Source organism: Calidris pugnax, unplaced genomic scaffold (genome assembly GCF_001431845.1).
Source record: "Calidris pugnax isolate Ruff unplaced genomic scaffold, ASM143184v1 scaffold81, whole genome shotgun sequence".
In the NCBI taxonomy this organism is placed as follows: domain Eukaryota; kingdom Metazoa; phylum Chordata; class Aves; order Charadriiformes; family Scolopacidae; genus Calidris; species Calidris pugnax.
In genome coordinates, this window is record NW_015090880.1 from 12,021,606 (window position 1) to 12,036,123 (window position 14,518).

The 14,518-nt window shown below is 42.0% G+C and overlaps 1 protein-coding gene across 1 annotated transcript in view; it reads right to left on the bottom strand.

The window, feature by feature from the left end:
- Window positions 1-14,518, bottom strand: part of LOC106890844 (netrin-4-like) — a 49,072-nt gene that overhangs the window by 11,688 nt on the left and 22,866 nt on the right. The window contains exons 4-5 of the mRNA XM_014946909.1: window positions 5,999-6,125; window positions 5,257-5,445 (exon numbers count right to left, since the gene is read on the bottom strand). Of these exons, the coding sequence (XP_014802395.1) occupies window positions 5,257-5,445; window positions 5,999-6,125 (316 nt within the window). The remainder of the gene's footprint in view (window positions 1-5,256; window positions 5,446-5,998; window positions 6,126-14,518) is intronic.

Consider the following 14,518-nt stretch of genomic DNA (forward strand, 5'->3'; position numbering starts at 1 on the left):
CTCCCTGTCTAACAAAACACCAGCCGACACGACAATGGCCTTGTTTGTCAAAGGCATCATCAATTATGTTAGGGACGGTGTGCAGACAGTTCTGGCTCAGAGATGGCTGGTTTATTTGGATTCTCCCCTTGACAGCAGTGTAATGAAAAATCTCATTGTTGTACTTTAGAACTGGCTATCAGTCATCAAAGTATCACAAAGCGTCCTCTTGCCTTTTAATCTTGCTCCTATATTAAGTTTGTTTTGTCAGAAACTACTGTAAAAAGGAGGAGACAAGGAATAATGAAAAATGAATAATTCATACAGCAGTCTCCACTCAAGTCCTCAGTAAATCTGTCCGCCTTCAGCACAGCTGTCTTTCCCATGTAATTAGACACAGATGTAAAATATAATATTGCTTGTAACAATATGGTCCCAAATTATAGGAAAATAGCAAATGCTCCAAGTAACTCAGTGGACTTTGAGGTATCTTGCCTTAAACTTCTGTCTAATAATAATGCATAAGATATAGCTCTGAGCAGACTCTGGCTATTTGATGAAAAACAGGCAAAATAAAAAATGAAACAAAGCCTTTTGAATCTGAAATATATACATGCGTATCTTCGGAGCATATGACCAAATCAGGGCAATTTTTAAAGCATGTCAGATGTGGGGATTTACTGAGCCAATAATGTTTCTTAAGTGAAGGAAATAAGATAGACAGCTGTGTGTGTGGTCAGGCCTGATTAAGACAGACTTTGAACCAGGATGTGATCGGGCCTTTGTGATATTACAATTAAAAGTTCACTCCCTCTGCTCAGAAGGAAAAGGATGAGAAGCAGAGCTTTTCAGAGGGTGTGTGTGCGCACGTGCATGTGGGCACATTTTAATTTTCAGCCCTTGTGCTTAGAGTAAAAAAGCTTGTTTTCCAGGAGACCCTTTTTAATGGGTCTACATGCCTGCATTATTTTTTAAGCTAACCAAAGGGTGAGTACAAAAGGTGGTGCCATTTCAGAAGGATCCCTTAAGCCTCCAGATAAGCCACAGGAAAGAGCCAAGGATACAGCAGCTTTTCTAACCATTGGTTAGGAAACGATTAGGCTTCCGAGTCAAAGCTCCCATACAAGTCTATATCCAAACTACTTAATCCCCTGTTGTCACCCCCAATAACAGGCAGGTGTGTGCCTTGCTCTGGGGCTCTTCTCATGCCTTTTTTTTTTTTTTTTTAATATAGATCTAAGCAGTGTCAAAACAAGGATCTGCACATAACATGGCTCTCATTCATCCCCAGCTGCTAGGAACAGGAGAAGCAAAGGGACCAGATGCAGGCTACCTCTGCAGACAAAAAGCAATAGCAGATTCACACTTACATTTCCAATTTCCACACTTTTTTCTTTTTTTTTCTTTCAAGGACATGTCTTTGCGGTCTCACATTGGAGGGTCAGCAAAGGGTGGTTTGGATAGTGCTGGGACATCCAATTGTTATACAACTTTTTTTCCCTAGCAGTGATTAAGAGAGAATGCTGTTCATTATGATGACTAATGCTTAAAGACTCTTTCTGGGCCGGGGCAGTGTCCTGTTAACTTTCTGGGAGCCTGAGGGGGATGTCACAGCTGAACCTAGACTTTGCTCTGGATGGCAGAGCACTCTTCAAGCGTGCTTTCTCAAAGGGATTAGCACAGCATTTCATTCAGCTTTTTCATCAGATTTCTTTTCCCAGCTCAGTATCTACTGTACACAAGGGTCAAGTTTTGATCTCCCATTGAGGTTTTTTTTTTCTCCCCTCTGAGTTCAAAATGGGAAGCTGAGGACCAGGCTGCTCTCATCAAAATCATCTGTCCAGTCTGCTGTTTGCGGTTTATTACTGCTTTTCAGCACCTGCCTAGTGCGAGGGTTTTTTATTTATTGTTGTTGGGCCGGCATTGTTTGCATGGTTTTCTCAAAGTGAGATGATGCCTTGGAATTAGTATATCTAAATCCTCAAAAACATGCTAATCCAGAAGTGGTACCTCTTCAATTTATGATCAGTAGGCTGAAGTAGGAGAGAAATGTACCTGGTGCTCTAATTGTCTAATTTCTTACATATTATCAATGCTCAAAACAGTAACTGTTTTTTACTAAATAACCAGAGTTGTTTCTAGAGTCATACAACCTGAAGAATTTACTCAGATCACACCAGATTAAGTTTAATAGCAATGCAAGTTTTTCATCCTAAAGGATGGAGAAGGCGGCCTTTATCTTGCAACCTGCATGAGCCCTTTCGGTTTAATATCAGCTCTGTGTGTAAGGAGCTGGTCACACAACCTGAAGAATTTACTCAGACCACACCAGATTAAGTTTTTTTCAACCTAAAGGATGGAGAAGGCGGCCTTTATATTGCATCCTGCATGAGGCCTTTTGGTTTAATATCAGCTCTGTGTGTAAGGAGCTAGTGATGGTGCTGGAGGTGAAATCTTCCCTCTGTCAAACCAAGTCTGTTCTAACCAAAATCACTCTTCCTGTCTGCGCTGGCGTGCAGTTCCCTGAAACGTAAAGTGAAACATTCCCTGAAAGTTCTCCCCAGAGGTACAGCGTAGCATGACGTGCACACTTACACGCGGCCTGCAAACCACATGGGGAAGTGTTTGGGCATCAGTTCTCTCATCATACAAAACACTACCCTATTAAGGTAATTTGTCAAATGTCATTGTGGAAATTCTCCTAAAATAGAAAAGGCACAGACTAACCATGCCCCTCCCAGGTTTCTCGGAACTCTGTGGTTATATCTGCAGTGTCCCTTCTATTTCCACACAGGTACAAGCATCGTGCACACATCAGTCTGCTCTAAAGCTGAGTCTCTCTAGAGTGAACTGCAGTACCCTTTCCTTATATCTCGATACAGCAAAAGTTCTCCCCAGAGGTACAGCGTAGCATGACGTGCACACTTACACGCGGCCTGCAAACCACATGGGGAAGTGTTTGGGCATCAGTTCTGTCATCATACAAAACACTACCCTATTAAGGTAATTTGTCAAATGTCATTGTGGAAATTCTCCTAAAATAGAAAAGGCACAGACTAACCATGCCCCTCCCAGGTTTCTCGGAACTCTGTGGTTATATCTGCAGTGTCTGTTCTATTTCCACACAGGTACAAGCATCGTGCACACATCAGTCTGCTCTAAAGCTGAGTCTCTCTAGAGTGAACTGCAGTACCCTTTCCTTATATCTCGATACAGCAAGCATTCACACATGCCTTTACACACCCATGAAAGGTCCCATTGACTTGAATCATGCACAGGTAGGGTCATACTTACCTATTTGCAATAATGCTGAATCAAACCTGTTGGATTCATCTCAACCAACAGAAACTCCAGTGCAGGCTAGTGATCCAGAATACCTCTTAAGTCAAGAAAGAGAAATAGATATCCTCTAGAGGGCAATTCAGCTCATCTATGTCAGGCATCTACGTTAAACTGCAATAAATCATTCCCTAGAGGTCTCACTGTTTCTCCACTGACTGTACAGGGAGCTTAGAAAAGACTGGCTAAAGTAGGAGGGCAGCTTTCTAAGCCTGAGCATGCAAGTCAGAGTGGAAACAATTGCATTTGGGGCCTTCTGCTGGCAGCAACGTGTTCCCAGGTGAAAGGAACATTATTGTGCTTGACTGGCATGATAGGAAGAAAGCTCTTTTTTACAAGGTAAATTTCTGAACAGTTTTTCTTTTGCTATGCAGAATATTGGCAGGAGATACTGAGAGGCCTGTAACCAGACCAGACAAAAGAGGCAGAGGTAGAGTCAAGGTCTGATTTCATCCAGGCAGACTGTTCTAAGGTTTCCACACAGATAGGCTGTATTTTCAAACAATGTTTTTTCTTCTTCACTGCTCTCCAGTGCTCCTTGACTTTAGTGGTTATCTAATATTACACATAATGTTGGTTACTACACCATCACCCTGCTGTTAAATACAAGAGTTCATACACAGATTCTTTTAGGTACTATGAGATGGAAAACTAGTCTTCTGGCACAACATTTTCTTCTCATTACAACATTTCCCTGTAGCAAATCTGCTCAGAGTAGAAATAGGACTAGAAAGGGGCCACCTTAGAACACTATGGGATACAGGGTGAGCTAGATAAGCTCACCTCCAGCCCTGTCTGCTGATCAGTGTCCGGGGATGAATGTTGTGAAACTGAAAAGAAGGGGACAGTCTGTGCTGGCACTAAGGTCCAGTGGAAAGAATACAAAAGAGCAGAAACATAGGATGTGCCGTGCACAAAAAGTTAAAGCAATATCACAGGCCATACAGTCCTAGGGAGAGGAGGGTTTGTAACCTGAGTGTTTAAGAGGAATCTTGATGAAGAACATCAAAGGGTCAGGAAAACGTCAAAAACACATGATGCCAGTGGGCATGAATATAGATGACAGAGGATGAAGTTTTCTGTGCTGTCAACTGATATCTGAGCTACGGGGAAGGAAAACTATCCAAAGGGAGAAATGAAATGATGTATATTGTTGGAAATAGCAACCTCCCAAATAGATGCCAGATGGAATCAGATGTGTGAAGCCTGGCAAGATACTCAGGAAATGTTTACACTAAGTAAGGGAGTTACGGGCTGTGTTCCAGACTGACTGGGTGCAAACTACCTTGATCCAGAGGTTGTACAGCTGCTGTGTACAACCATTAGTGCCTCTATGCCCGAGTTACTTCCTAACACATACTGCTGAAGTGTTAATGAGGCAATTAATTTGGGCACAGCACCCCATAGTAGAACTGTAGAATCCAGAGATAAGTCTGAGTGAGCTCTGCTTTATTTGTTCCCAAGTGGATATGTGTGGTCTTGTGCTTCCTACACCTCCTGCAGCCGCTACTGTATATATTTATGTGCACAGATGTTGCACAATCACATGGAATTTAACAATAACTTACACATAGGCACACACAGTCTTGAGAGATGCAAAGAAAAACAGCTAAATAGAATGTGTCTCAACAAGAAAGGAACCATAGTATTTTAAAGGCAAGCACAAGAATAATGTACCTTTCCCCAGAATGCAATGCATTTGGAGAACTGTAGGAGTTGTCACACAAAAAAAAAAAAAAAAGGTGTGATACCGAGGCAGAAAGAGACACAGGAAATCAGGAAGATGTCTTTTGATCAGAAAACTATAGTTTAGGAAAAGAATACAAAGAAAGGACAGTAATACTTGTGAGTTACTTCTGTAGGAGTTATTGATTTCTTTCTTTCTTATAATAATTCTTTCACCATTTGTCTTCACTGCACGTATCAACAGTCACTTACGTTTGCAGACCTCTGTAGAAGACATGGGTTTCCCTCTGTCTCGGTAGTACCCTGGTTTGCACCTTTGACACCGATGTCCCTCTGTGTTGTGCTTGCAGTTGTCGCAGACCCCACCGCTGCGCTTTCCCGATGCCAGCCAAACACTCAGGTCAAAGTGGCAGCTGTCGGCGTGGTTGTGACAGCGACACTCTGGGGGGAAACAGAAGAGTGTATTTCAGGCTTATTAACAGACACAACAATACTATTCAAATGGTATTATTTTCCTACTGTGAATCATGGAGGAAATATCTGAATGGAACATGTTGCATCTGCCTGCAATCCTTAACTTCCATAATAACTAGAAATTGCAACACAGAGTGAGAGTCCCAGCAGGGTCTGAGAAGCTTGGCTGTTTGTGAGCTGTGTAGCGTTCTTACAGTAACACAAACCAATCCGATGGTATCATAAGCCCTGCACAAAACCCTGGAGGGCTAAAACATGTGAGGGGACGTAGCTGCCTGAAGAACAGATTTCTGCCTTGTAAATGCCACTTCCCGATAGCCCAAATGGGTCAGCTGCAGTAAAAGAACATGCATACTGGTGTTCTCCATCAATAACCAGCAACTGTCATTACCAGTCATTACCAGGTTCTGCAATGGCACCATTACTGTAAATGGACAGCAGTCTTTGTTAGGGAACTTTACTGCTGGCACGGTGGGTGCTCATCCTGAAAGCCTGGATCCGTAAACTCCCCCCCACTTACTTCTGCATTCATTTGGTGCCCCTGTTTTTCCATCTCCGGGCTTCCAGGGCTGATCATTATATAGTGGTGCACATTTCTCACAGTGGTCCCCTGCTGTGTTGTGCCTACACACACACTTTCCATGGACCTGTCAGGAGAAAGAGAATACATTCAAGTAGCTACAAGCAAGAACAAGGAGGTGGGACATCTCCTGCACAACTCCTGCACAGCTGCCTGGCTCTCTTAGGAAAGCCACAGAGCCCGGAGCTTAAATGTGCAGCTTTGTCTCCACACAGTCACTAATGGTGTAATGATGATTTTTCTTCTGTCTTCCAGTTTAAGTGCATGTGGCAACAATTTCTTTTTAACTCTCCAGTTGCCTATTTTACTACTACATTGATGAGCAGCCTTTAGGCTATTTACATTGGGTAAACTAACACAGCTTATTTTAATTTACAAGTTCAGGGCAAGAGCATGCAGAGCACCTGAGCAGGTAGTCACTTCCAGGCTGTGTCAAATACCCTCTCAACTGGCAGAGTTGAGTCACAGGAGAGCAGTCCAACAGAGGATGCTGGACCCTGACTTATTTGACAGTAACAGTGGTCTGGAAGAGGGAGTAAATATAGAGCAATGAAATCACCATGAATTACTAAATTATAAATTGTTAGAAGAATGAGCAAGTAATCCTGTGACCTCCTAGCACAGTTAAAAATGTAGCAAAAACATTAAACCTGGAAAAATACCAGCCAGTATGCCTAGAGAAAAACAATCCAAACCACACATTCTGTGAAAGGAAAGCACTGATATTTTAAGAGACTTAAGTACAGTAGGCACCAACCTACCAACTTACATATGAATATATATATAAAAAAGGTTAGCAGAAAAGGCCCAGTAGAATTTTGGACTGTGTAACCAAGAGCACTGTTAACTCCAAGTGGACAGGAAATTCAGGAAAAACTGAACGCTGTGATGCTGTGTTCAGTTTTGAAGACCTTATTGCCAGATAAATGAGAAATTGGAAGATGTTCAACAAAAATGAGCAAAAGCTGGCATGGCTGAAGACTGGGGCTTATCTACAAGCTCGATGTATGTAAAGCCACCCAAACTAGGAAACAACAGTTTACAAAGTATTTGAGGGGGAAACAAAGAAGTGCAAAAAGCCTTGACTAGAACTGGCCGAAGAGTGGAGTTCTCTCTCGTGACTATTTACCTGAAAAAAAACCAAACTTGCTTCCTCTGTACTTACCTGCCTTCATTGGAACACAATAATAACTTTTAATCATGGAAATATTATAATATATGTTAGCTTTGGAATCAGGCATTTACACCAGAAACCTGACTTTGGAAACTGAGCTGGTCCAGCCTACCAGTGGAAAGTTACTGTTGAAGCTGCTTCTGTTCTCAAGTCATTTCACACACCAGGAATATAATAGCCAGTTTCACTAGAGAGTGTGATTTTGGTGCACAAGATTCTGTAATATTGAGTCACATTCACGAAGTGCTTTACAGGAGGGTTTTTCTGTTGTAGTTTCTGTTTGTTTGGTGGTGGTTTTATTTGTTGTTTGTTTTGTTTTTAATTAAGGAGTAGGATTAAAATATCTGTTTGCAATGCCTCAGAGGAAGGACTTCCCAGAGAAATTATTTGTGGAAATATCCAGCACAGTGAGTAGGAGAAAGGGAAATGTGGTACCATAGATCATAGTCTATGCTTATCACAAGAGAAGCTGCTAATTAGTAGTATGTGTTTCACATGCAAGGAGACACTTGTACAGCAGGAAATGCACAGAAATCAGGGACTGGACCCCTCTCTCTCTGTGCGCTGTTGAGGATGCTCAGCTCTGTAACCACTGTCACTGCTCTGGCCCATTGCATGTTACACACAAAGCAGAGGCTGAAAATTTCAATTTGTCAGGGGTGTGAATTTAATCTAATCCTTTAATCTCACCACTAATGCGAGCTACGTTTCTCCATAGTCTTTCCTGAAAGTCATACTCACCCTTTGCAGTCCTCCCTTCCCCCATCCCGCGTCGCAGGTAGCTCGCGATCAAGCGAGAAACGTTCAAAAGAGCAGTTGCACAAACGTGCTCCCCTGCCCCCAAACTCATCTCCCTGCAGCAATTTGCTCTCCGCTCCCCTGGTTTCTAATCCTCCCAGAGCAGAGATGCGATGTAGCCCGCTCAGGGGATAGGCTGCAGCTGATGCCATCACCCCTCTACAGCCAGCTGGCAGATTTGCTGCCGCACGGAGCGGTTGGCCACCTCCTCACGGAAGACTGAGCACAGACTTCAGGGTGTGTGTTTCTGTCAGAGCTCAGCACCGGTGAACCTCGGGAGGATACAGCATGTGACGCTTCTCCAGACCTTTATACAAGAAAGTCATCCACGTTCAATGCGCTAAATAGGATGACAAATTACAGAAGCAAAGACAAAAATACTAACAAGCAGTGTCAGGGTTCTCCCTATTTGGGTTTGGCTCTTCAGGCTTATATGTTCCCCCGTGTGGACACAGTGACTGTTTTTCAGGGCCATAGAACAGAGAAAAAGACCAGGAGCAAGAAAAGCTAAAATGAGTCTGACCCAGTACCATAGATTTTAATGTCCCCAAACTCCGGACTGTCTGAACATTATAGCTCCTGCCAAAATGAATCATAACCAAAATCTTGGATCCAGTCATTCTTAGGAAAATGCTAGTATATTTCAATGTAAATTTTGTAAGTTACACCACTGGATTTTTTAGAGCTATATACACAAACTGTGCATTCACTATATAAAAAAGTTACATGAAAGAAATGCTGAGATTGTACAGTTGGGAAATGGCAGAATTAACGCACACAATTGTTGTAGCCTTGAATGACATGATCAAATATTCATTATTCCACAAGACCCTGTGCTTACAGTGCACAGCACAGATGGTGTGAACACTCATGAACAATTATTCAGAAAGTAAACAGGAAAATTCAGTGAGAAAGGAAGAGTCTGGCTGTTCTTTGGAAGTAAAGTAGATGTGTTAGTTTGCTTATTGCCCACTGGTTTGTTGCAAACTGTATTTAGTGGAGGCTGTCTAGGAATGGCGTGTTGTGAGTAGGACAGAGGCATAAAGGAAGCTTCCTGCCTGTGATCCCTGCTATTGAACTGTTTACCAAATCTATGTGGAAGGACAACTGGTTTAGATAAAAGGGTTGAAAAGCCAAGCAGCCAGTGGACAGGAGAGACACTGAGCAGGGAGAAGTAAACAGTGGGGCTGGCATGGAACTCTTCTAGGAAGTGTTAGGTCTGAGGAGTAACCTTTTGTGAATAGGTTTAAGAACAAGGAAGAGAGAATTGATGGGTACTGGGGCAAAGGAAAAGGTTAATGTTTGCCATGTGTTGTCTGTGAGTGGGTATCTCATGGAAGAATTTTTTTTCCATGGACAGTAATCTCATAGACAGCATTTATAGGTGAAAACAGCTGAGGAGAGTGCAACACAAGGTCACAATGAAATGCAGAAAGGAGCTGGGTAGGAGACAAGAGCAGAGACAGCTTGAGTAGAACACGCACAAGAAAGGTGATTGAGTACAAGTAGCCTTTGCAGAGAGACTGGTTAATGCAGGAGAAACTGAGATGTGGAAGAGACCTGTTACACTTAAGCATGAAGTGAAATAAGGGCAGGTGAGGTGGCTGCAAGTAACGAGACAAACAATTTGTTCTGTTAGAGAGGAAGAGATAGGAGAGGCAGCCAGAGGCCAAAGTCCAGGAAGGAACAAGAATTAAATACAGGATGCTGTCAGATAAAATAGGAAATGGGATATCTGCTTAGGGAAGGAAGAATGTGAGTCGCACTCAACACTAATATCAAGAAAGCAGGCATATCTCTGATTTACTATTCACTGCTGAAGTCCCCATCTCTCACAAAAGTAGGTCCAAAAAAACCTAGATGATTATGCTCTCTACCAAATGCAAGACCTCAGGATGCACTGGATTACAAAGATGATCATACCAAGGTAGAGAAAAATAGTCTGAGAAGTACCAATTCAGTGCAATTGCACTGATATTTTTCTGTTCTGTTCCCTAGAAAGCAGGGTCAAAGTTGCAAGGAAATGATGATGATTAAGGAGATGATTGTTAGGGAGCAGCAAGGACCAGTTGCTCTTTTAGGGTTGAAGAGCTGTTGGCTGAGGGCTGAGGGTTACCACAGCACAGGCTGTGCCCTTACTGAAGGGACACCATCCTGAGCACAGTGGGCAGAGCAGGAAGCTGGTACCACAGTCCACTGACAGCCCCAGACACAGCAAGGGGATGGACCAGGGGCAGTTCAGAAGCAGTAAGAGACAGGCCCAGAAATGATCTTACAACATGGGTTCAGAGTCCATCCAGGAGGCAGAACGAGAGACAGGCTGCAACGCAAACAAGGGAGCCCACCAGGAGGAAAGCTACCTACAGCATAGGCCCACAGTCCATCCAGGAGGCAGAGGCAGGGACACAGACAGGCACATCCACAGCAGAGCTCAAACAGGGACTGGAAGCCCTGGGCTGAGCTTAAATGGAGCCCTGGAGCCAATGGACAGAGCAGGTGCATTGGGGGTCCCAGGTGGGGCTGGTCAAGGCCGTTGAAGTCCTTTTAGTGCCTTCAGGACCTGATAATAGTTCTTTGATTGCCACTGGGTTAATATCACTGGAAGATTTTGGGATATTCAACTGCTAGGATGCATCTGAGGAAAAAAATACTTCCACTTTCTAGATTTGGAGCTGGCAATCCAGGTGGAGGGAGCTTGAAAGCAATGTGTGAGGCACAGAGGCTTACATGAGATTCATGACAGCAATTAGGAGACCTAGCCAGTTTTCAGTTAAAACCTGATTGGTTTATGACAGGGATTTATATGAATACATATAAATGTATTGGTACAGCAGGAGAAAGACTGAGATCCAGGAGATTTCTGTTTCACATCTCATATTTCACTTCATCCTCAATGTTCAATATGTGACGTTGCATCACTCAACATATACTGATCCTTAGATACAGAAGTATTTAGGCCTGAATGGGCTTTTCCACAGTGCTCAATGCTGCAATAATTGAGTACTTCGGCAATACAAAGGAATTTATTTTAATGACACCTCTCTTCATCTGCTTCTCTTCATTACTGTGGTAACTCTAGTTGTCTCCAAGGCTCATTCCCATTCACTGGAGCGTCATTGTGTTGAGAGTTCAGTGGCTCTGACAATTGTTTTTAAACTGAACCATGCCTTCCAAAGTTATTGTGGGGAGTGGGTCAGAAAAATAGATGCCCTGCAGACAAACTGTGTGATTGTAGAAGCCTCCCCGTTCCATAAAACCAGTCTGAGGTACTATGTGCAAAACCTGTAATAGTTTGTATTCTTGCAGTCCTGCTTTCCGAGTGCATTCGGCCAGCATTACTCATGGCACCAGTGGATGCTGTGAGATTTGAAAGATGAAGAGTGCTGCTTTAAATACTGATGTTCTAGATGCATCAAGCTTCCAGTTTTCTAATCAGCTTTTGCAAAGGGTAGAAGTTTATAGACTGACATACTTGAGTTAGAAGATATTATTAGTCCAGGAAAGTAACGAAAATGCTGTGCTGTACTCTCAGTCACCATCATATTGGATTTAATGACCACTTGAAAGCAAGCTCTACTTTTGTGTCCTAGTATAGCCACTATATTCTCAGGCTGTGCTTTCATGATGTAAAATCTTTGATGAAAACCTCGATTTGAGACATTTCTGCTTTTCTTACAACTTCTTTCTATGCTATCACCTCCTGCATTATGCCCCGAATCACGTCTAAATTGGGCTGTGAAATTAAACCATGCTAAAAAAAGTTAAAACTGCCTTTTTTTTTTTTTTTTCCCCCCTTGGCACTAGTATTTTTAATCTGGGTTAATTCCCTCATCTGCCTCACAGTACAGCCTTGCTGTTACAAGTCTGGTATTGCTGCCAAAGGCTTTGATTTGTACATCTACCACCTGAGCAGCTTTGAATCATAGAGGACATAGAGGAGGTTATAGCTTCATAGATTTTAATGCCAGGATGATCAGTTCCAATCATTTGTCCTGACCTACCATACTAGGCCATAAATTTCATCAAGTTTTCTCCCATGGGGCTCAGTAATTTCTGGTTGATTTGTAGCAAATAGTGTAGTAGAACCGTATCTTGCAATGGTTCCAAGAAATTACATGATACTTATTCACCTTTGACTGCACAAAGTTGCTTCACCTGAATTCTGATCTGCAGTTGAGAGAGTGGACATTCTCTGTCCCCCATTTTTTTAACTCTGTTCAGCTTTGTGTAATACCTGAAGCCACTTGCTTTCTCTCTGCCCATTTAATTTCTTTTACCTTTTTTTCCTTTCAGTAAACATGGTTGCTGCTCTTTCTCCTGGGCTACTCTCAGTCTGTTTTAGGGCTTTTTTCCCAATGAATGAAGGTTAAATTTGGAAGCCTTCCAGAACAGAGCAACTGTTGCTGATTCAGAGAAAATGTTTGTCTTTAGGCTCCGTATTCACTTTGTAATGTCGCCAGAGAAATTTTGGATATAGCAGTTTGAAATGACATCAAACTCCATGCACCATCAAGGTACAACTCTAGAAAGATTTGCTTAAATTCCTGGGAGATTTATTGGGGTTGAGTGAACTGGCTGAAAGGCCTTGAAAAACCTTGGTAGAAGGCTGAAAACTTTTGTTCTAGTAACATGTAGGTGAGCTGAGGTCAGAAACAACACAAGCAGTCTGTTCAGTCCCAAGGGAGCTTAAAAACACAAGGACTTAATGTATGAGGCCAAACACAGCAGCTCCTATGACTGTCACATCACAGCAACTTCCTAGCTTTGGTGGCTGTGTCAAATTCAACTTAAGAGAGACAGAATAGAATATATTGCATGGAGCTTAAACAAAAGAAAAAGACATTTGCTGTACTATGGGACATTGGAGAGGTATTGGTAGCAAGTGGTGGCTGATAGCTGTGAGATGAAGGAATTATTTCTCTCTTAGACACATACACAGAGACTTTTGTAGCTTTAATGTGATAAGCAATTCTTAAAAGAACTATAAGGCATATTTTACCAGCCCTAAAATAAGTTTACAAGTGTTTCCAATGGAATGTTTCTACTAGCAGGGTTACTATGGTTCTTTCACAGAGATGAATGCAGCACAGAACTTCACTTAAGTGATTAAAACAAGAAAAGCCACTATTAATGACAGCAATTATGCAATAAAATTAAAACATGTTTAAATAGCTCACCCATAGCCATTGCTTTTAAGAAAAGCTGTGTTTAAAGGCTAATAATGTCAAATAGGAAATTGTTCGCTACCTCATCCCACAAATAAGAGATGCTTCCTACAAGTAAGATAAGTGTCTGTGTGGGTGAATCTACACTGAGCCCTGATTCAGGAAAGCATTTAGGCATGTGTTTAAACACCATTCCTGAATAGGCATGGTTTTCTGATTTGGACTTTGGTAGTAGTGAGAGGCATTTCCACAACAATAATAAAATGTAGGAAGAACTTGTTGACTTTATAATTACAGAATTCCTGCTATCTATCTATCTATCTAGCTATACATCTGTGTACTATATGGATTATTCTCTAAACCATAAATACTCAAAACATCATGTTGATGGTATGAATGCCGGATGCTCTGGCTGCAAACCACAGGTTCTCAGTAGAGCTGATGGAGAACCTGCATGGGTATCAGGTTAAACGCACTGCTTATAATGAGAAGAGGGTAGGAGGACAGCCCACACACCCTGGGCACAACAAGCAAACTAAAAATGCAGTCTGCCATGGTATATTGTCAGGGTACTCCAAAGGAGCCAAATCTGTGACACCATTTTCTTTTCATGTAGTTCATGTAATTCATGACTACTTTTTGCTCCATAATTTATATGATCTCCTTCTATGTTTTCAGATCATTATGGGTAGAACTTGAAGTATATGGACTGGGATAGCGTGGATCAGATAGTGTGAAAACTTAGCTGGGGATTTTCAGTAGAGCTGCAGAAGATATTTGAAGTGGAGGTAATATTTGCAAGAGATATGACAGCCAATTCACCTAGAAAATTGCTGTAGAAAAACAAATTTTACCTTATGTAACCTCCATTATGCCCAACAAGGAATCTTATTGAGGACCAGATCCTGCTCACTTTGAAGAAAATGGAAAACTTTCCATTTGCTTCATTGTGGAGGATCAGACCCACAGGGAATCTAGTTTGTTTCTGTAAACAGGATAAAGAAGTAAAAGAAACATCTGAGGCAACTTGTAAGAATTTCCTGGCAGTGTAGGTACCAATAATTAACAAGTAAAAAAACCCTAATACTTCATACAAAAACATTTTAATCCACATTTGCTTTCCTCTGTCTGTACTTACTTCTCATGCACTAGAAAGAGAATTGTGAAATGTTTGGCAAACAGAAAGGACTTTGGTCTCAATTCTGTGTTCTGTCCATGTGCACTTTCTGCTTTGTAAACTTTGTATGTTCTAGAAGCACCCCTGGACTCAGTTAAAATGTGTTGTCAAAGCAGATCCTAAACCTGACAGCTCTTACTAACTTT